The sequence below is a fragment of the Myotis myotis genome, unplaced genomic scaffold, assembly GCF_014108235.1.
Source record: "Myotis myotis isolate mMyoMyo1 unplaced genomic scaffold, mMyoMyo1.p scaffold_m19_p_10, whole genome shotgun sequence".
In the NCBI taxonomy this organism is placed as follows: Eukaryota; Metazoa; Chordata; class Mammalia; order Chiroptera; family Vespertilionidae; genus Myotis; species Myotis myotis.
In genome coordinates this window covers 54,946,937-54,969,285 of record NW_023416314.1, presented here as the reverse complement: position 1 = coordinate 54,969,285, position 22,349 = coordinate 54,946,937, and the positions used below count along the sequence as shown (strand labels likewise).

At 45.2% G+C, this 22,349-nt stretch overlaps 1 protein-coding gene across 3 annotated transcripts in view; it reads right to left on the bottom strand.

The window, feature by feature from the left end:
* The window catches only part of NAV2 (neuron navigator 2), a 365,169-nt gene that overhangs the window by 213,424 nt on the left and 129,396 nt on the right, over positions 1–22,349 (bottom strand). For all 3 annotated transcript variants that reach the window (XM_036325651.1, XM_036325652.1, XM_036325653.1), the window contains exons 3-4: positions 21,796–21,848; positions 928–1,000 (exon numbers count right to left, since the gene is read on the bottom strand). In XM_036325651.1, coding sequence (XP_036181544.1) covers positions 928–1,000; positions 21,796–21,848 — 126 coding nt within the window. The remainder of the gene's footprint in view (positions 1–927; positions 1,001–21,795; positions 21,849–22,349) is intronic.

Below are 22,349 nucleotides of genomic sequence, written 5' to 3'. Positions count from 1 at the left end.
AGCAGAGCAGAGGCAAGAAACAGGTCCCAAACGGAATCCATCAGCAAACTTACCTGCTCCATTGGACTGCTTCCTTCCTCATGCTCCCCCCTCCCCGCCCTGACCACTGGAGCGGATGCCAACCTTGCTAAAGAAAAGTGGTGTCATCCGAAGCCCAAACTGCTTTACCTGTTCTGGGAAAAGTGGAGGCAGGTGCAGCCTAATGAGTTTGGGAGGCTGCCGGGGCCTATGGCAGCTTTGGAGCTGGCAGCTGCTTGTGTTTACAAATAGGAGAGCGAGCGAACGTTTCCAGAGCAAGATGTTGCCCGAGGAGGCTGAGAATTCAGACCAGCCACCTCCAGACCAATAGCAAACCACCAGCAAACACGAATGTGCTAATTAGCCACCAAATTTGAGTTAATTAAAAACTAATCAGGATGTCAAAATGTAGCGTCCCATTAATACATCAAACGCTTTTATTTATTTTTTTAACCTGGGAAAAGTACTACTTCTTCTCATACAACTAAGAGATAAGGATTCGGCCTTTCTCCCTGGGAACTGTGCAGTTTAAATATGTTCTGTGGTTAAGTGTTCTCTCTCCCACAGATAAGGCCCGGCTTGATAATTAACTGACCTGCTCGTCAGGTGACTAAAATCAGCACTGGTTGAGCCCTTCCCCGAGAAGCCGCTGTCTTCACTACTCCCCGCCGTGCCTTGCAGACATGGCCAGTGTGGTAGAATTTGCATTCTTGGAGGGATTCTTTAGGATTTCAGAAAGTTGGCACCCTCAGGCCTAGACATGCACTGAGATGCCTCCAAACCAGAAGGAAAACAAAACCAGAAGAGCCCACCAGCGTCTCTTGTCTTTAGTGCATTCATGTTGTCAATAAGAAACAGGTGGGTATTTCTAATGGGGAAAAGACAGCCTCGTGACAAGCGCTGACTCACCTTCTGCAGACAGCCCCTGAATGTTTATTCCCTTAGCTGCCAGGAAATTCAAGCAGGCATCTATGTTTTCAATCTAGGAGGAAAAAAACACAGCAGACACTCAATCATTGCTCAGCCTTCTCCAGAGCCATCTCTTAACTAGAAATGAAGTGCTATGTCAGAGCGAGGGTTCAACAGGCATCGCTGAAGTTCTCGACAAGGAAACACAGGAGGACATGAATGGATGCAGGTCAGGACTCTACTTTGTCTGTACTTGCACAGGAAAAGGTTACCTAATATCCCAACCGCCCAGAGCCAAAAGTCGAGGTCTTGGATTGCTCACGGCTGCCAAAAATAACCAGGGTGGAATTGGAGCTCTTCTGTTGATCACTGTCACCAGTGCAATCCTGAAAACTTGAGCAGCTGCCCGAAAAACGGAGGTGGGGACGAGGTTAGCAGACCCACCCGTCTGCCAGCAGCTGGGATAAATTTCTCGCCACCAAGGCGGCCAGCAGTCCAATGCGCAGTGAATGGGAGTTTCAGCTGGAATCTGGGTAGTGTTTACTCACAAAATTCTCAGGATGGCAGGCATTGCAGATGACCAGGGAGGGCAGCGACCTTGCTAAACCCCTCTGACCTTTGTGTTTTCTGTGGCATAAAGGGGCACACCCCACAGCCACCTTTGCCAGGGCTGATGCCACGGCCAAAGGCAAGCCAATGTCCAGCTCTCACAAAAGACCCATTAGGTCATCTCCAAAGGTCTGATTTGACTTCAGTTGTCAGGTCTAATTATATTTTGGTCTACAGGAAAATGTTCGGACTTGATTAATGTCAATGGTGACCATAAGTAAAGGCAATTACTTTTGACTTGGCACAGGGATCTTTGAATTTCACGAAATTTTTATGTCACAATGGAGATCCCCCTCACCTCCACAACTACCCACAGCCTACCTGACCTCCTCAAAACTCTACACATTCTTATGAACTCAAACAAGTATTTAACCCATGGAATTAATTTTTCATTAATAAATGGCTGTCTTTCACAGTGTACATGTAACCATCTGCCTTCCCTCTCCCCAAGCAATATCCTGATGATTCCTTCATAGCCACTGAGGGTGAAGCGTCTGCATGTTAAGGGCTCTAATTGAAGTAGAATCTGTTCCAGGCTTCCAGCAGTCTTCCTGAAAGTCATGTCCACCCTCCCCCTGATGTCAGCATCCTCCTTCTCTACCCTCCGTCTTCACATCTTCCAATGCTTTAAATTAAGCCTTGAGACACCTGAATAAAACTGCACCCATTTCAGAAGAATCCATCAACCATGAGTCTGAGGAGTGACACCAAATTAAAAGAGACCCACCAACATATTTAAGAGAAGCACTGCTTTGCTACCACACTGTAATTCCATAGAAATTTTCTTCCAGTGAGCATAAGAGCATTTACTTGTCCCATTCACAGAGTATTCAATGCATACACTATCATTTAAAGTAAGTAGTAACTTCTTGCAAGGCTAGCTGTGGTATGCTTCAATTCAGCCACCTACTGGGCTTTCTTTTAATGTTAAAATCTATTAAAGGAATGAATAATTATAAATAGGTTACCTAGAATATTTTTTCTTCCTGTCAATTTTTTAAAGCCCTGTTACTCTTTTAATGCATTCCATAATTTAGATGGGTAGTTCTCCACTGGGTGGGGGAGAAAGGGAGAGAAGGAGCAAGGATTTGGTTCCTCAGGGCACATGTGACAATGTCTAAGAATTTTGTCCCTCAGGGGACATGTGACAATGTCTGAGAATTTTGTCCCTCAGGGGACACGTGACAATGTCTGGCAGCATTTGGGTTGTCACAATGGGGGTAGGGGGCATCCTGGTATCTAGTCCTGAACACACTACACTGCACAGGACAGCCCCACAACAAAGGATTATCCAATGCAAATGTCAATAGAGCCACGATGAATAAACCTGAGTGACATGATCCTTTCAGTCACTCATCCAGCCAACATATTGTTGGGATGTCTGCTCTGGGCCAGGCACTACGCTTGACTCTCCTGACAGAGGCGGCCAGAGTCCTCCTCTGTGTCCAGCAGCCCACATTTCTATAATGTTTCTCTTTAAGGTCCACAGAGACATTCCACACACCCCTACATCCCTCCATTCCAGGGAGAGTCAGAGCATATCCACAAGGGAAGCATTAGGAGCTTCCCTCATTAGGTGAAGAGAGGAGGCTAAGGGCACCGAGGGTGTTTTCTCCTAAGAGGTGAAGCAGGGAGCAATATGCGATGGCCAGATTGCACTCCCTGAAAATGTTAAAACCAAAAATAAGAACTTGGGTCATCATTTAAAAGATGATTGATAAGCCCATCTAATGCCCTGAAAATCTCCCCCCTCCATTATGAATTCTCTGCTCACAGAGGAGCTCAAAAAACATTCCTGAGCCTCAAATCCACACTTTAATAATGTTTCATTGAGGTTAGAAATCACTCCTGACAAGGCAGCCGAGACCCACACGCTTTTCATCTGCACCCCGGGAAGAGAGCGGAGCCGGGCAGCAGAGCAGGGTCAGCCCTGGATTCCAACCTCCTGGCTGCGCTTGGAATGAGATCAGAAGGGGAGAAAGCTTCTTTGATCCAGGCTCTTGTGATTAAATTTCACCTTAACGTTTTCTTCCAAATACTGCCCAGGTAAACAACCCATCTTCATATGCCATGAGACTGCAAACTGCCACCAAACCCCGAGAGGGGACCGGCCTGGTGGCAGGAGCCCAGCTCTCATACAGTATGAGGGCAGCCGCGGACTCGTCTTTAACGAGGCTCATGTGTGATCCAGACACGCAGTGCGAGATGAGGACCCGGTTCAAGTTGGGAGGCAGAGCAAAGGAAAAGGCTCTTAACCAGCAAGTATGTAAATACAGCCAAGGCTGTTCATTAACACATAGCGGCCAATATAAACTACTTTCCAAAATTAGCTGAAGAAATGTGTGCTAAGTTTGACATTCCAGTGATGTTGAGGGGGCAGGCTGAGGAGGCTGTTGTTCTTGTTGCCATAGCTCTGGGATGGAAATCCTGGCGTTTACAGCATTAGCTGGGGCGGAGGCTGGAAGCCTGAAGGTGGAACCACGATGTGGCTCAGAGACCCTGGGAGCAGAAAGATGCTGGATGAATGAGGAGGTTTAGACCAAGATGCACTTCCAAAGGCTTCCCTTTGTTTGGTGCCATATGTGGCCTCCACCCCAGAGAAAAGGGCTGCAATGAAGCCTTTCTCCCTGTCTCAGCCAGAATCTCCATCCCGAAGTTGAATAGTTTCTCAACAGTCTCTGAACTTTAGACTTGGCAGGGCAACTTCCATGAACTATGTATGTTGCAGCCTTTGTCTCTCACATCCAGATGTAGATCTCCACCCAAGATAGCCAGAGAGCAAGGAAAACCAAAACAAATGCCAAATAACTGGAAAGAGAAGGAAGGATAAGAGGCAAATGGAAAACTCAACATTTCAATCATGATTAAGGCTGGACTGGGTCTCACGATAGCATAAAATATGCAAGTCTCAGAAGCGCGGCTGTATAGCTCCTTGGTAACTTAGAGACTGATCAAATACCATCTGTTGTGGCAGTTGTCATGACAGCATTTTTCTCTGAATACCAGCGTAGCTGAGTGCAAAGCACATGAAAATGATGGATGCAAATGAAGACCATGGGCACCACCACAGCCCAGGGGAAGATAGGGCTGCGGGCACACTGAGTAAATGGGGTGCTAGTTTGTATGAGTTAAGAGTGTCTCCTGTCACCAGGGAGTCCCTTGGAGATCTCCATCCAGGGAGGGTGAAACTGGGAGGGTAGGCAAACAGCTGCTGGCTGAAGTCAGGCATGGTCACAGCCGTTTTTAAAAATCATGAAATGCCTAAAGCTTAGGCAATGGGAGATCCAGACCCGACAAGGATAAGTGAGAAACTTGTAAATTCTGGGACTGAAAGCACAGTGCAGTTTCTTCATGAGCCTCATAGATCAACAGAAACTTCCTTTCAGATGTATGTGATCCTCACACCTGATTTTGCTACTTGCCAACAATATATATCTTCATCACTCATCCATTTGTTTACCCATTTCTTCGCCCATATATACCGAGCACCTACTGGGAGTCAGACAATGTGCTGGTACTGGGTATATAGTGGTGAATAATAGATGTAATCCCCACTTTGTAGAACTTACAGTCTAATGTAGGGGCACTGGCATTTAATAAATAGTGCACAAGTAACATCTGTCATATATTAGAAGACTTGCCTGGGGGATGGGGGGCAGGGAGAACTTCTCAAGGAAGAGATAGCAAGTGGGTCCACAGAAACAGGGCTTTTTGTCTGTTCTGTTCAATGATATGGCCCCAAGCACCTCAAATGGCATGGGACAGGTTGTAGGTGCTCAAGAATATTTGTTGACAGAGGGGAATTTGAGCTAAGACATTGGAGTTCGCTGGGTATCCAGAAAAGGTTGTACCCACCATAGGAAACCTAATGTTTGAAAGCTTCCAGGCAGCAGGCAATGTACCACTTTTGGGAACCAAAAAAATGTCGAAATGGCTGAAGGCCAGTGGGCAAAGGAGAGCAATAGAGAGGACGCTGAGTGCGAGCACAGGGCCAGCCACATGGGGCTGCACCCAGAAGCTGTCTTGGTGAAGGAGAGAAAGCAGGGGTCCTTCCAGTTTTTAGGGAAGCCTTGTCACTGCCCCCATCACCATGGCAACAGCAGGGATGCCAGGGATGGCTCAAGCAGTGTCCAGAGACATCTGGGCTGGTAACAGAGACAAGGAGGAACGGGAAAGGAATGTCAGCATCTGTGGTCACATGTACTAACCAGGAAGGTGTGTTTCATATCTAACCTTTCTGACACTCCTTCCTCTGCGCTCTCCAAAAATAAATATAGAAAATAAATCCAATCATGAAACCAAACCAAAAAGCAAAATGCACTCTGGGGAAACACCTTCCTAAATGCCTGTCTTACCTGTTGTCTGTCTCTTTCCTCTGCATTCCTGGGGGCCACCACCTGATGCATAATTTGCTCAGCTTCATTTGTGTGTGTGTGTGTGTGTCCACTTATGTCAGGGTTGGGGCCCAGCATCATCATAGGATCACACGGCTCATGAACCACAATGTGGTCCTGGAGCTGCACGACCCCACAGGATAGAGCTGGTGGAGTCTGACACTATAGTTGTGATCTTAAAAGGGGGCCCCAGAATAAAGGCAATGTATGGTGGCATTTCAAATTCTCTAGGTGGGAGAATATTCAATAGTATCTCCTCTTGTAAGCCCCACAGGCTGCCACTTGCTTGGCTGATGCTTAAAGCCAACATTGTCCAGCAGTATGAGGGGGGTTCCATACTTTCTGTCCCAGCTTGGGCCACTGAAGCATCAAAGCTTCAGCAAATCAGCTCTAGCACTCTTGGTGGCTTTGAAGCAGAAAGCTTAAGAACATGGGACTTGGGCTGGATGGGGCTTGAGTCCTGCTGTCGGGTCTGCTTAAATTTGGCAATATTATCCACCTTACCTTTTATAGTACTTATAACTTCAGCTTTCCAACAATGTTGTCAAGAATGCCTTTAAAAAAGCATTGTAGGAGTCTCTCTGCTGTTACAGCAAATGGGTAAGTCCATATGGATAAAAAAAAATTCTCTCTAGAGGAGAAAAAATATTGATAACAAGAATCTCAAATTCTTCCAGTGACTATCTTTCCAACTGCCTAGGATAGTTCATGTTCTTACTGTTTTCTGGCTTCTCAACATCAGTCCTTATTCTGGGGGCTCCCATAATACGCCCTCATGGTTGAGCTCTGCAGAGTATCCCCTTGAAGAGATGGCAGTCATTAAGAGGAGGAAACTCCACTGGGGATCATCGCTGTCAGAGAGGCTGAATGAATGCCTTTGTGTGCGAACATAACACAGGCTTTGGGGTCAGACAAACCTGGATTCAAATCCTGATCCTGCCATTTACTAAATTATGATCTTCAGCAAGTGGGCTAATTGTAAAATGGGCATTATAACAACCAATGCGTAGAGTAGTGGTTGTCACTAACTGTGAGGATATAAGTGTGATGCTAAGAAAGATTCAATCACCGGCAGTTTTTGTACTGTGTTGACATTTTTTATGAGAATGTCTCTGAGGAATAGTTCTAAGGCCATGACATGCCCAAAGCTGTGTCTGGGGCTGAACCCTGGGAAAACAGAGAATTAGACCAGCTCCTCTGGGCTGCCTTCCTTTCCTGCTCCTGGCTTTCCTCTCAAGCCCTGCTGTTCAGGACTCCGGGGCCTCTCCATCACCTGATGTCATACCTGCCCCTCACCAACCCCTCTCTTGAAAAAATACCGATTCATTCACATCAAGGCAGCTCTAGGAGGAGGGGAAACAGCGGTGAGAAAACAGTGTGGTCCTTCTCTCATGGAGCAGCCAGCCTCCCGGGCAGGGAGCACTGTAAACAAGTATCGCTCCACCAAACATAGCTCACAAACGTGATAAGTGCCAACTTACACCTATCGAGTTGTAGGTGTAAGCCTGACAAGCCTGACACTGACTCACTATGCTCTTTTTAGAAGGCCCAGGCTCTTTTTGAGTCATTGCCATATGTACATGCTGAAACCCATAAGCCACCACAAAGAGACAGCAGAATATAAATGCAAAATAAAACGAAACAGCAGATCCTGGATATTCCCCAGAGTGCAGTGAATCCTCAGTTTTGGAAATATCACTAGAACATATCATTTCACCCACAAAACAAATACACAGAAAGGAACAGGGGAATGGGGTAATTTGTAGACGAAGGCCAAGAGTTAGACGTGCTCACCAGCTTGGTGACTAGTTTCCACACACAAGCTGTGCAATTCAGTTTTGTGACTCAGCCAGTTTGCTGTCCGTAGCTCATGGGTCTTCTGGGTTGCTCATGGATTTCTACTCTGCAGTTCCAGGGATAGCAGGTACGGAAGTGCAAGGCACGTCCCAGAAGCATGGATTACCAGGAAAGCAAAGCCAAGCAGGTAAATTTGAATGTTCAATACTCAATTCAGAATCCTGCAAGACTTTGCTCCCCCCTCCCCCCCAATGTGGTGACAGCCGGAATGAAGGCGACAGCTCCAATGAAGAAGATGACAGCTCCATCATCCTCTGCCTGTGTTTGTCACGCCACAGTGTTCATTTCCACAGGAGATGTAACTCCATATTGCCCTTCCCTTCTCTCTCCAATTCCTGATGTCCTAGCAATGAGTAGGTGATTATTATATGCCAGGCACCTCTAGGACTTTTCACACACATTATCTGTATCTGTTTTTGTGTGTTGTTCTTTTTTTGTTTTTGTATCTCAAAAGCTGTTTGTGGGTATGGCTAAAGAGCTGAACCCCAATTCTAGACCACTGTTGACCATTAATATATAATTTGGGAGATTTTTGCAATTAGTAAACAAAATACTTTACACCAAGAAACTAGATTTGGCAAATAGTTTCATATTCTAAAATCTCTGACGAAGGCAAAGAGCTACATTCTAACTAATCCAGAATTATACAAGATTAAAGATAATTAAGAATGTGATTAATATTAAAATCATTCTTATCTCTGTTTACTGCCATAGCTGGAATGTCAGAGGCATGGCAAAATCCACCGGAAGAGAAGAAGCTAGACAAGGAAGGTTTCTATTACAGTATATACTGAGCTTCCCAAGCTACAAGATATCTGATGCACCTGTGAGGAAATGGTGACAATTTCTCACTTGTCACATAATGCTAAGCTCTGTTATTATTTCCATCTTTGTCAAATATTCAGTTGAATCAGATAAAATGGCAATTGTTATGAGTAAAGCATGCTAAATGTTGGCTATTTCATACGGTTCTACCTATATATCGATGTGTTAGGAAGACTCCCTCTTCTTAAAGGCTACAAATAAACTGCTGGGTGATTATAAAAATGGAGTCATTTATAGACAAAGCATCAGTAAATTCTTCAGAAGAAAATCTCTGCAAGGCTCTCTCAAAGGAGTCTCGCAAGCCTGATGATGACATACAGAAGAAAGGATCAAGTTAGAAGAAACACCCCATTGCCCTGGCCGAGTGGCTCCACTGGTTGGAGCATTGTCCTGTACACCAAAAGGTTGTGGGTTTGATCCCTGGTCAAGGTGCATGCAGGAGACAATCCCAGTCAGGAGGGGCATGCAGGAGACAACCAGTTGATGTTTCTCTCTCACAATACAATACGTTTCTCTCTCTCTCTCTTTTTCTCTTAAAAAATCCATAAAAGCATATCTTCGAGGGAGGATTACAAAAAAAAAAATTTTTTTTTAAAGAAACCCTCATTGGCAGGCTAACTACAAGCCTTTTGCTTTAGCTTCAGTTAGGGGACCAGGGAAGGTTTAATTCCAAGTTGACTCATCTCAAAACCTCCATGAAAGGTAGGTTATCCTTACAATATTGAAGGAAACCCAGGTTGCATGCCTTTCTCCACAGGCCTTCCTGTTCCTACAGGGGAAAGTGGGAGAACGATGAGATTTGGTTCTGGTTTGGCCACCCCATCCAACCCTACATGACTGCTACCATGCTCACGCCAGTGTGGGAATCCCTGTCACCCATGAAATCTACTCCATAGGAAAAACCAACTCATGTCAAAGTGCTATCATTTGCATTGTGAATGGAGGAGAAGAGATTCCTGGCTATCTTTGGGCAAGGTACTTTATTCCCTGGAGTCTCAGTTTTCCTTTCAGTAAAGTGGGTATACTGATTTCCTTCTTGAAGGCCTATAAAGGCCTCGAAAGACACTAGTATTTGCACTCTTAAAAAAACACAAAGCACTGGGCTAGATTATTTTCCATACATTATTATTTCAGTTCATTTTCACCGCTAGAGATGGGGAAATGGAGGCACAGAGTGTCTTCCTGAAATCGCAGTTGTAAAGTGGCAGAATTAGACCTTGAACACTTAATGGAAAACGTTTTAAAGTTATAAACATGGAGATTGAACAACCAAAAAGCAAGAGCTTCACTAATGCTGGAGAAAAATAACCACTGTTTGGTCACTGTCCTTGCCCTTGTCCTCAGCAGTGTGACAAGGCGAGTAACCAATACATCCAAACCAAATCCAGTCTTTACATCAAAAGGACAAAGGACACTTCACAGAGGAAGAAGTCGCTCCTCGAACATCCTTTTGGACATGTTTTGTGGAAGATATTTATGTTCTTTACAGTGTTTTAAATCGTCCGGTGCAGGAGGAGATATTTAAGGCAATATAAACACAGGCATTATTTCAAACTCAAAATGTTCCCAAAACAGGTATCTTTCAAGCCAACATGACAGTGCTTATGATTTCTGAGGAAATTCATGACACTTATAAAAACAGAATAGCTTGGGGCTGAAAAACCTCAAATGTGTGCAGGGGGCAGGGAAGTAACAAATGACTGAAATGGTCTGGGTATAAGGCAATAGGGAATGGTGGGGAGCATGACAAACACACCCCATACCTACCTAAAGGGGCAGCTGCTACCTATTTTTCACCAACTTTTGCCTGGGGAGTGACAACCCAGGGTTGCCAAGTTATCAGATCTTTTCTTTAAAAAGCTGGAAGAACAATTTTTATGAGGTATATGGATCTTCATCTAACTATTGGCATCTGTTTTGTTGTTGTTGTTTTTTTAAACTAAGGGACCCGAACTAAGCTTGTTGGCCACCACTCTCTAACTTTTGCTTAAGTGGAAACCTTGGCTCACACATTCACCTACTGATCAGCTTCCAACATGCAGACGCCATAGTCTAACCATACCTTAACAAAGTGCAAACAGGAATTCACTGCTAATTCTGTTTCATGAAAAATAAATTAAAATAAACACACATACAGAAGACACCCCTTTGATGCTAGGCTGAACCCTCAGAATTCCATCAAGACATATGCAGGGAGGTGGATCCCAGCATGAGGCCCAGATGGCTTAGATATTAAACCATAATCTACATGGTTCTAAATCACCATCCAATTTTCTCTTTTAGCTCAAGATTTGTAGATATTCTCCCCCTGCCCATCCTCACATTTGCTAAGCTCTTTAACCTTATTGACACCATGTTGCCACTCACAACAACACCTCAGTCCCAAGGTAAGTGTGATGGGAATATCTTGGAGCATCTACCAGGTGCCAGGTGGTGTGGGCAGATGGACAGATGCGACCCCACCCTCAAAGAAGTTCATGTCTAGTGGGATGCAGACAGTTAAGTACATACAATGTGCTAAGCTAAAGGATTATCACTGCAGTTTTTCAATGGAGGACCCAGGGTCACAGAGGTTAAGTGAGCTGGAAAGGGTAGAGGGGCCCATGCAAACTCTCAGACAAAAGCACGTGCACAGTTCAGACCTATCAACTTAGATCTTCCTACAGTTCCAGACAAGAGGATGTCCAAAGCATCCGAACCTTTCCAAAAAGCAACTGATGGGCTCATTCAAAATATTTAGTTAAATTTAAACAATCCCTCTAGCAACCTTGTTAAATTAAAAACATTTTAAACAACTTTGCAAACTAACATAAGTTTAAATGCATGTTTTTGCAGGCATGTCTCAGAAGAGGCTTTTTGTACTTGGCTCTAAGACATCGTTGGCAAAATGTGGTCACCAGACCAACAGCATCAGCCTCACTCAAGAGCCTGTTAAAAAACACATTTGTAATACCTTAACCAATAAAGAAATTTTTAAAAAATGCAAATTCTCCGGCTCTTCCCCAGAGTTACCGAATCAGGGGGGACGCAGCAACCTCTTAGCGAGCTCTCCACACTAAAGCTGAAGAAGCATAGCTGGAGGCTTTGCCAAACCAAACACTTGTTAATGAAAATAATGTCATTTTGGTATCTTTTCCAGACACCTTGGTGACTAAGTTAAAATATAAAATTGTGAGAGAAGAGACTAGTTTGAGAGAATTTCTTGGCTTAGGATGACTCAAGTTTCTCTAAAGTATTTAAAAAGTAAATAGTGTATTTGACATTAAAATTTGATACGTAACATCACCCGCACTCTCAAAGAAGCTCTTGGGTAGCTGGACCCTTAACTGTTTAGCTCATTCATCAAAGAAGCATTAGCTTAGCACTTCCCATGTATTTAGCACCAGGGGCTGGGAAGATGGAAATTTTTATTGAACTAAGAGATGAAAAAACCACTTATATGTATTACAAAAATTTGATATTTTTAAACAGTATAGATGATAAATCTTTCACAAAATTTATTCATATGTCATATTAATTACAAGACAAACACATTCTCAGGAAACATAGTACCCACATGTGAGTTTACATTTGCATCAAAGAGGTCAGGAATACCTGTTATTTACTTCTAATTACCAGATGAAATGGCACTTGCCACTCACATGACAGCTCAGTGCCACTCACAATACAGGCAAAGCTGGGCCTCTGTCCTCCCTGCTTCTCTACAATGACTCTTCTCTGAAGAGTTCTAACAATGGAGACAACCTGCAGTCAGCTTAGAAACCCAAAGGCCTCACAGTAGTAAGATGAACCTCTGCTATAAACCCAGATAGCTTACCATCTAATATAGTAAAAGTTACTTTGCTTGAATCCTAGAGCGTATGAGTTTCCTACTACTGCTGTAACAAAATGCACTTCGTGGCTTAAAACAACATACATTTATTATCTTACAGTTCTGGAGATCAGAGGTCCAAAATCAGTTCACTGGGCTGACATCAAGGAGTTGGCAGGCTGCATACATTCTGAAGGCTCCAGAGGAATCTTTCTAGAGGCCACCTGCATCCTGCATCCTTGGCTTGTGGTCCCTTTCTCTATCTTTAAAGCCAGCCAGCCGAATAGCATGCATTCATATTCTCTCTCTCTCTCTCTCTCTCTCTCTCTCTCTCTCTCTCTCTCTCTCTCTCCTCTCTCTCCCTCTCTCTCTCTCTCTCTCTCTCCTCTCTCTCCCTCTCTCTTTCTCTCCCTCTCTCTCTCTCTCCATAATCACATCTTCTTTCTCACTCTCCTATCTCCCTCTTACAATATCTTTGTGATCACATTGAACCCACCCAGAGAATCCAGGATGGTCATCCCATCTCAAAATCCTTAATTATAACCAAAAAGTCTCTGTTATCATATACAGTAACATACACAGGTTCCTGTAGGGATTAGGAGGTGAACATTCCGGGAGTGGGACTGCAGCACATTGTTTAGCCTACCCCACTGAATGCATACTTTCTGGGCATGAAAAAAAACCTTCTAATGCACAAGTCAATAGAGTGTATGTGACTTGTAAGCAGGGAAGGGAACAACCACGGAGAGGACACTCATCATGAGCAAGGTTTATGCCAGGTGCCTTTTGTGCCATCTCTCATTCATCCCTCCAACAACCCCAGGAGGCATCTGCCATTATTATCCCCCTCTTACAGCTGAGGAAAAGGACTCCTCGATTCAGTCACTTGCCAGCACACATGCCCAGTATGTGAGGTCCAGATCTGCCTGATTCCAGAGTCTATGCTTATTCTTCACCCCAAATCTGCTTCCCATGATGTAATGAATTATCTGAAGGCTCAGCCCACACCTATATGAGGGGCTCGTATAACAAATGTAATTTTTGTACCTCCACATCACAGTCAGCATTTTTTCCTTCTTCAGCTGATTTCCTTATATGTAGAATAGCCTAACCGTTAAGGGAATGGACCCTAGAGCCAGGCTTCCAGGGTTCAAACCTTGCTTGTCACTTAGTAGCTGTGTGACCTCAGACAAGTTACTCAACCTTTTTCTGCCTCAATTTCCTCATTTGTGAAATGGAATGATAATGGTTTTATGAAGATAAAATCAGTTAATGCAGGTCAAATGTCTAAAACAGAAACAGTGCCCAGCTATAAGTGTATATGATAACTGTTTGCCATTATTATTATCATTATCTATAATAATAAAAGCATAATATGCTAATTAGACTGGACATCCTTCCGGGCGACCTTCCAGATGACCTTCTGGACAAAGCTGGGGCTGAGTGGGAAGCCCGGGTCCCAGGTGCCAGAGGGAAGGCAGTGCCGGCAGCCGGGGGAAGGAAGGCCTACTCTTGCAAGAAATTTGTGCATCAGGCCTCTAGTTATTATATAAAAACATGGACAGAACTGGGGCCAATGACAATAACCCTAGGCTCTCCAGCAGAAGGGGAAAAGATACGATGTTGTTTAGCATGACTCACAGCCCCTGGCAGAGTACAGAGCACAGAGCACAGCAGAGACATCAGGGTCTAAGTTCTCCAGACCCTTTAATGGAATGAACAGAATATATTTCTCATTCCACAGGGTTGTTATGAGAATAAAATGAGTTAAACACACATAAAGCACTTAGAAGAGTGCTTTGCCATTTTTATTATTAATATTAATTTCTGGAAACTATAAAAATGTCTAAAAATACTTACCTCAAGCAACAGAAAAAAGTCAATAAACTGAAAATTAACTGAAATGTCCTATTTGGGTCCTCTGGATAAACCAAGGAAGAAAGGAATTAAAAGAACGGAAGATACTTTCAGAATAGTGCTCAATACCCACTGCTTAAAGGCCATACAGAACTACCAAGCTAATACCCACTGCTCAAATCACTGCTCAGCTATAGATAATGATGTGAGAACAATGGTATGTTTCAGTCCTCTAGCCACATGGCCAAGTCCAGGCAGCTCCCTCCGTGGTCTTTCTAGCCACCCATCTACCCATCCAACATTTGTTAAATACCTACCATACGCCAGTCATGCAAGCCATGGGTGCTTACTCAGGACATCCAGGTGAAAGACATGGTGTCTCCTTCAAGAATGTAAGTACGCAGACAACCACAAGAGAATGTGTTATGAGAAATGCAGGCACAGGACACCAGGGGACACAAAAGACAAGTGGCACCTAAGTATCTCAAGTACTTCAAGTAACAATTGACCTGAATATTAAAGGTTACGATATCTAGGTGGGACAATTGTAAGGTCTTCCTGGCAGACTGGACAGCATGCCACAAAGTACAAAGGCATGAATGCACACAGCCTTCTTGGGGCACCCCAAGTTCTAGTATGTCTGCGGTATAGAATCCAAATGGCCAAGTGGCAAGAGATTATAGTAACTGGATCATGAAGGCCCTTCCCTCTCTTGTGTGGCCAAGTATTTGGTGAAGGAAATGGGGAATCAGTGATGGGGTTAAATAGAGGTGTGACCAGGGAGGCAGAGAGACAGATGTGGAGGTTGTCACCATCTTTGAAAGGCAGTGATGGTGGATATATCACCTTGAGTAGGAAATAGTGAGTGCTTCCTGCTGATCTCGGCCCTGGACACTTTCCACTTTGCTTTAAATTCAAAGTGGCCTGTGGGCTTTACCTCATGCCTTCCTGGAGCTGTAACATATGTGCACCCTTAGGGTCATGTAAAAATAGGCCTAGGGGCCCAGGGCAGAAGCACCTCAGCTGCCCAAGGATCTCATGCACTGCCCAGGCATGTGGCTGGCTTTCTGGCAGCTGTTGGGAGGGCTCAAGGTCACTGGGCCCAGAAACCTGATCCTGTTGCAGACGGCCTTCCCTTGGCCCAGGAGGCTCCGTGGAGATACTTAGGTGCCACTTGTCTTTTGTGTCCCCTGGTGTCCTAGCGCTAGGCTCTTCACGGCCATCTCAATAAGCTGCCTTTCACTAAGGGCCACCTGCCCTTTTTCTTGAGTTCCTATCAACAGGCCAACTTGGGTCCTTTCCATAAATAATCAATTTCCCCCCTTCTTGCTAACTCCTGGCTAAACCCAGCTGATTCTGCTGTATCCACAAATGAAAAGTAAAGAGAACAGGGATTTGTGAGGTGAAGATTATTCTTATTTCACCCTCTCTCTGTCACTCAGTGAACACCACATACTCTTAAGCTAGACAGACTTGGGTTCCAGCTCCAACTCTGCTTCCTAAGTGAGTAATCTGGGGCAAAAAGTAACCTTTTAAAGCCTCCATCTCCATGTGCAAAATATAGACAATAATTGCATCTACTTCAGAGGACTGCTTTGGGGAATAACTAATAATTAGGTAAAGCTCTTAACATGTTCCGTGCATTGTGAGTGCTCAGAAATATAAGTTTTCTCACTGAGACCTCACAACAGCCCTGTGAGGCAGGTACTATTACTATTCCCATTATAGAAACTGGTACCCTGAGAGCCTAAGCACCTGGGAAGGCCAGCACCTGGGAAGTTGCTCCAGACCATAGGCAGTCAGTCGTCAGAGCCCATGCTCTAGCCATCATGCCCTGCAGCACCCAGAGGTCAGAGGTGAAAGGAAGACCTAGTCCAGTGGTCGGCAAACTCATTAGTCAACAGAGCCAAATATCAACAGAACAACGACTGAAATTTCTTTTGAGAGCCAAATTTTTTAAACTTAAACTATATAGGTAGGTACATTGTTATTAACTTATTTAGGGTACTCCTAAGGCTTAGGAAGAGACACACTCAAGTGGCCAAAGAGCCGCATGTGGCTCACGAGCCACAGTTTGCCGACCACGGACCTAGTCTGTCTTTTCACAGAGGAGACTCTGGACCGGAGAAACGTGGGCTGGATCCAGGAGCAGCGCTGGGACCTGAGGGCTGGAGCGCCCATGCTCCTTCCCAGCTTCATTGCACTGTGTCTTCCCAGGTGCTGGCCTTCTGATAGGGGACTTCAGGGACACCTGTGACAGTGAGGAGGGGTAGGTAGGACAAAGGGAGAGGCTAAGATGGCTCTGCCCTGAGCCACTTACTCCTGTTCATAGTAGCAATTCCTCTTTTCTCACGTTCACATATGGGCTCCACATATGCTTTTATTTGTTGGGGGGGGGGGGGTGGCGGGTGGCAGGAAGAGACTCTGCTCATGGAATAGAAGTTTGCAAACCACAGACATGTCCTTCTCTGTGTTGAAGTGCAAACTCCTATTGTCTTGAGAACTTGGGTGCTGGCATTTTCCACAGGAGCCCCTGAAAAGACAGGGTGGTGAGCAGAGCCATGCCTTCAGCAGAGGGAGCCCTGAACTTAGGGGTCTATGGAGCCCTGGGGGACACACGGGCTGGCCTCTGGAATCCGTGATCTGCCCAGGCTGTGTGCAAAATTCTGGGATATGTGCCACATGGGGAGGAGAGGGCTGGTGACTCTTAAATTTTCAAGAGGTTCCATGTCCCCAAACAAATGAATGACTACTAAGACCATCATTACCATGGAAACTACCATGGGCTGAGTGCTGACCCTATGCTAGGAAAATGGGGATAATAAGGACACTTACCTCAAAGGGCTGTTGGGAGGATGAACCAAGAGGGTATATGTAAAGCACTTAGAATGGCACCTGCCACAGAACCAACACTCTACAGGCTTTAGTTATATTGTAGCGTTGTAATCATTACTAACCATTATTATCATTTTCATTGCCTCATTAGTCCTCACAAAACCTTTATGAGCTACATATTATTATCAATCCCACATATAGGGCAGGAAATAGAGGCTTCAAAAGGTTAAATAATTAGCTCAAGGCACAGACTAGCAGAGAAGGGACTCCCACTTGGCCTGCCTGGCTCTCAAGCCCAGGCTGGCCCCCAATCTGGATGCACCGAGGGAAGGCGGCAGGAGGATTCCCTGAGAGCCCAGGAGGAAGCAGGTGGGCAGGAGGCCCCAGATGACCCCAGGCCTGAGGTCAGCCAGCCAGAGGGGAAAACAGGCCTGGGGCTTTCCACAGAAAGGGCCAGCAGGCCTTGCTAACGTTGCACCTCTCCCAATCAACAGCAGAAAGCCAAGCCACTCAGAATAATAGTGACTTAAAAAGAAAACCACCCCCTGCAGTGGCCATCCCTGCCCCAAAGTGAGCCCATGTCCCGGAGCTCCACGGGTTCCAGGAGCAAGGCAGGCCGCCCCAGCACCGGCTGGCCGAGTGCCAAGCAATGTTTCTCCTTCCAAACGAACACATAACTCTGCTGAACACACCACCCGAAAGCCAAAAGGATGCCCCTAGGTTGCCACGGCAACGCTAAACAGACAAAACAGTTAACCAGCTCTGACGCACACACAAACTTATTAAAGGCCAAAAGGACTGATTTGGAGCAGGGAAGGGGCAGGAGAGGGGAGTGTTGTTTCTGCAGTTCCATCTCCAAGAATTTGGCGCCCAAAGAATCTAGGTCAGATTGAAACAGGGCAAAGGACTCAAACATAAGCTGAGACCAAGCTTGTTGGGGAAAGGGAAGTCACTGCACGCCTCTGCCCTTCGGTCAGGGTCACAGTCCTATTTCACAAGGGCTGGGAGGTGGGTGCTCGAGAGTTACAGATGCCAATGATCCCAGCTCTGCCTCTGCCCGGGGTAGCGGAGGGGACAGCGCTCCGCTACCCGGCATTCCGATCTTCTCACCCCAAAGTGGGGAGTGCCATGCCGGCCACAGCAGAGTTGGGAGGATCCAGTGGGTAAACCTGAAAGCACTGTGTGGAGGCACATTTGAGCTGATGTTAAAAATATTAACCACCATTTCCCACCAGGTAGGGGTTTCCTTTTCCAGATCCCCTGGTTCAACTCCTACCCACAGGAGTCGATGATGGTTCTTTTCCTTTTGGAGACTTTGCTCCCGGGTCCAACGGGGATTGCTCTGCGAGCTGTGGCAATTTGGGGAGCAGGGATGAACGCAGGCTTGTGCTGGGTCTGAAAAGACCACCATGCCTGTGGGGTCTGTTGTACTCTGGGCTCGTCCATGCCTCAGCCCTCACCTTGGATGCAACATGACAAAGGGTTGATGTTGCTGGGAGGCAGGGAGAATGTCACCAGACACAGCTCACAGCACTCGGGGAGGATCGTTAAAAAGATATTGCAAAACCTTCTTCAGCAGGGTCTGTGACACCCTCAGGGAAATTGATTCTCCAGAAATGGGAATGCTTGTCCACCCATCACCCCGCTGTGGCAAACCCTCTTGCCTTTGAGACTCGCCCCTTAGAAGTTATGCTAAAACCTCCCCAGAGCCTGCAGTAGAATGGGCCCCAGTGCCCCGCATAGGAGCCTGTGGGAACAGCTGCACTGTCCCGTTGTTCTCATTGTCCTCTGGTCTCCTGCCTACTCATCACTGAGTTCCCTGAGGGCAGGAATCACATGTTGTTCACCAAGGGTATTCCCTTGGCCTAGCCCAGTGCCTGGCATTCGTTGGCACTCTGTAAATGTTTGTCAATTGACTGGCTAAAAGCATGCAATGTCATGCCCAGGGTTGTGCACTGAGACCCCTGGAATCTAGTCCACATGCCACAACTATCTGCTTTTACGTCCCCATGGTCTGGATACAGAGCAGGACTCGAAGCAGAGCCTGGAGTGCAGGAGTCAGACCAGGGAACAGAGCCTGGGCTCTGGTGCGTCAGGAGGAGGAGGGTAAGTGAGAGGGTTGGAGCCAGAGGCGAAGGCTTGTGCCTCCCACCACAAAATCAAAGCCCCCATTCCTCCCCACCGGTAAGCTGATGAAGTGAATTTCCCCTTTTGTAACTGGAATAACACCCATTTTTCCTGCTCTGGGATGAAATTGCTTTTCTTTGGCTCCATTATTAAAGGGCCCTGAAGATGCTCTGTTTTCTTAGAGAGTGAGCACATTAACTCCATGCTGGTTATTTTTAAGGGACTGACAGTTACCCTCCCAACAGGTACACTCCCCACCTTCTTAACTCATTGTGCGTCATCTTCCCTTTATCGGCACGATGCTCTCCACATACCTTTTCCTCTGGACTCCTCCAACCAAGCAACATTCAGCAAACAACACGTCTCTATCATTAGCCACCCTAAACAAGGCCTAAGTTAACCTAGGAATCTAGAAACGGTGGCCCATCCACTATGCTATATTCTCAAATTGTGCTTCCCAAGAATAGAAATGCTCCACTCCATATGCGCTCTCTCTCTCTCTCTCTCTCTCTCTCTCTCTCTCTCTCTCTCTCACACACACACACACACACACACATACACACACGTGTCCTATTAGCCAGAACAACACCAGGCTTGTCTATAAGAACTTCCCGTGTGCCCCAGGCCAGTTCTGCCTTATGAATTTGTCACTGTTTTGTAATATAGGGGAAAGGACAATGGCCCTGTTGTCCTTATCATCATCCTTCTCATTTCCTACAGAGTGGAATGACTGTGGTGGGGGTTCTTACATCTTCCTGGACTTGCATCCTGTAGCTGAACTGTGTTCTCTGCTACATTTGCCACCAGATCACGTCTGCCTCCCTGCCCCTAAGCTGGAACTCATCACCACAGGCAATTATATAATTTTTATATCCTTGCATTCTAAAAAAAAAAGTCCATAAAACAAAACAGTACTTCCACAGCTGAAAGAGTTATGGAGAAACCACAAAATTGCACTGGTACTAGGATAGTTTATAAATAAGATATTAACATATACAACTGAATTTTCACAAAAGAACTTGAGGTGAGAATCTTATTTTATAAGTTTGAAAGTGGACTTTAACAACAGACAACACCTCCAGTAGAAGGTGTGGAAAATACAAATGTTCCCAATAGAATAAAAGGTTCACTACCTTCAAATGTCAGTTCTACATACGCATTAGCCTGAGCTGGGATGCAGGCATTGACATCTATCCCAGGGGGACATACTGCATCTCTTCCATGTGAAGATATAACTGCATGTGTAAAATGCCTGCACTAAAATTAAGTCTTCTATCCTCCAAATTTTCTCAATTATTAATACACTAGACAGCTGCAGTAGCTCTAGCAAAAATAGCAGCCACGCTTTTCCAAAAGTCAAAGCAGCCACACTTTCCTATGTAAGGACTGGTTGCTCTCTGGATCAAACAAAAAGAAACAATCTCCAATGGGACAATAAAACAAAGAAACATGTTTCAGAATGTACACTGAAAAGCGACTTCCCCTCACCACACACACACACACACACACACACACACTCTCTCTCACCTTCTCTATTATGAAAAGTTGTGTACATGAAAAGAAGTTGATTGAACAGGCTATCTGTCCAACTCATTGGGATAACAACAATTCAGAAAATTAGATAGTGCACCCAAGTCATTTTAGTGCATTCTGGAATGAGACTATCAAATTGTGCCTACTCAACTGGAGTGAGGTGAGGTTAGAAAAAAAATTATCCTTTTTTTTTTAGATTTCTAGAAGCAAATTAATGTCGGGGGGTTGGGGGGGGGGGAGGAGTTGTCCTTAAGTTGCTACCTTCATATTAAACAGGCATTAACATTATTAACAGACTCTGATAATATACATCCTTTGTGTAAATATCCATGTTTGAGGGAAAAGCTAAGCACTCAGAGCATCACAATTTAATGTTTTCTCAACTTAACAGTGATCATGGATTTTAATTCAATGGTTACATGCAGAACATGCAACAAGCAAAAAATAGATTTTAAAAGATTCTTTTAATAAAAGCTTTAATATCAGAGCTTAAGCAAGCACATCACAGCAGAGGGAATATCACTTGTCAAGGTTACGTTGAGAATGATCTGCATATAATTCATTTCCCATCACAGTTCTGATTTCACATTGTTCTAACCTTTAAAGAGAATCAGACCACATGCCTTCATTTCTGAGTAGGGAGATACCACCACCTCATCCAGGCCTCAGCTTCATACACAAATAGAAATTGCTGTGGGTCTTTAAGGAAGCAGAACAAGTCAGAACAGTCCAAGTTCTAAACAAGCATATGTTTGCACCAGTTCTGCACAATTTGTTCCTAAGAGCAAGCACCATATTTCGTTGCTGCTGTCTCACCATCTACATAAAAATCACAGCCATTTTGCAGTAAATGCCAACAAATGTCAGAAGAGCAGACCGTGGCTACTTGGAAATGGCTGTTAGTTTATTAATATAATCCCCCAGAGTAAAGCTTATGGCGTGAATGTTTTCAAGATGGTCAATATCATTCAGAGGCAGGGCTAACACGACACCAGCACTCTCTACCCCTGTACCACTTACCATTTGCGATCTGTTCTTCGGACAGCCATTGATGTCTTCAATCTTCTCATTTGCTGAAAAAGGAAACACAAGTCAGAAAAATAAATCACCACCACAGACACTTGAAAACGTGATGTTCAGGACCCTTGAGGCCAACCAAGTCCTAAGGCCTACACTGGGTTTGTCCAATCAGCACAGGCATGTGAAATACTGAGAGGCATCTAGCAAGCTTTAGGACTTACTCATCGAGCCGCCGTCCTCCAGGGACAGCTGGGCCAAGGTCATCATCTAAAGCAGAGACAACTGCATTGACGACAGTTTTGGAGCAACGGGGCGTCGTGGAAATTAAGACTGGGACCATGCTTTAGGCTTTCAGACAGGCAAGAGCAACTTCCCCACAAAAGACGGGCTGGTTCAGAGTGGATCAGTCTAGCTACGACTCAGCTCCAGGGCACAAAAGCTATAGATGATATCATGTCACCCCATCTTTAGGCAGAAATACGAACATTGCTTTATACTAACAGGATTACTAATAATCCTATTCCCAACTGGTGGCAATCAGGGAAAATGAGAGA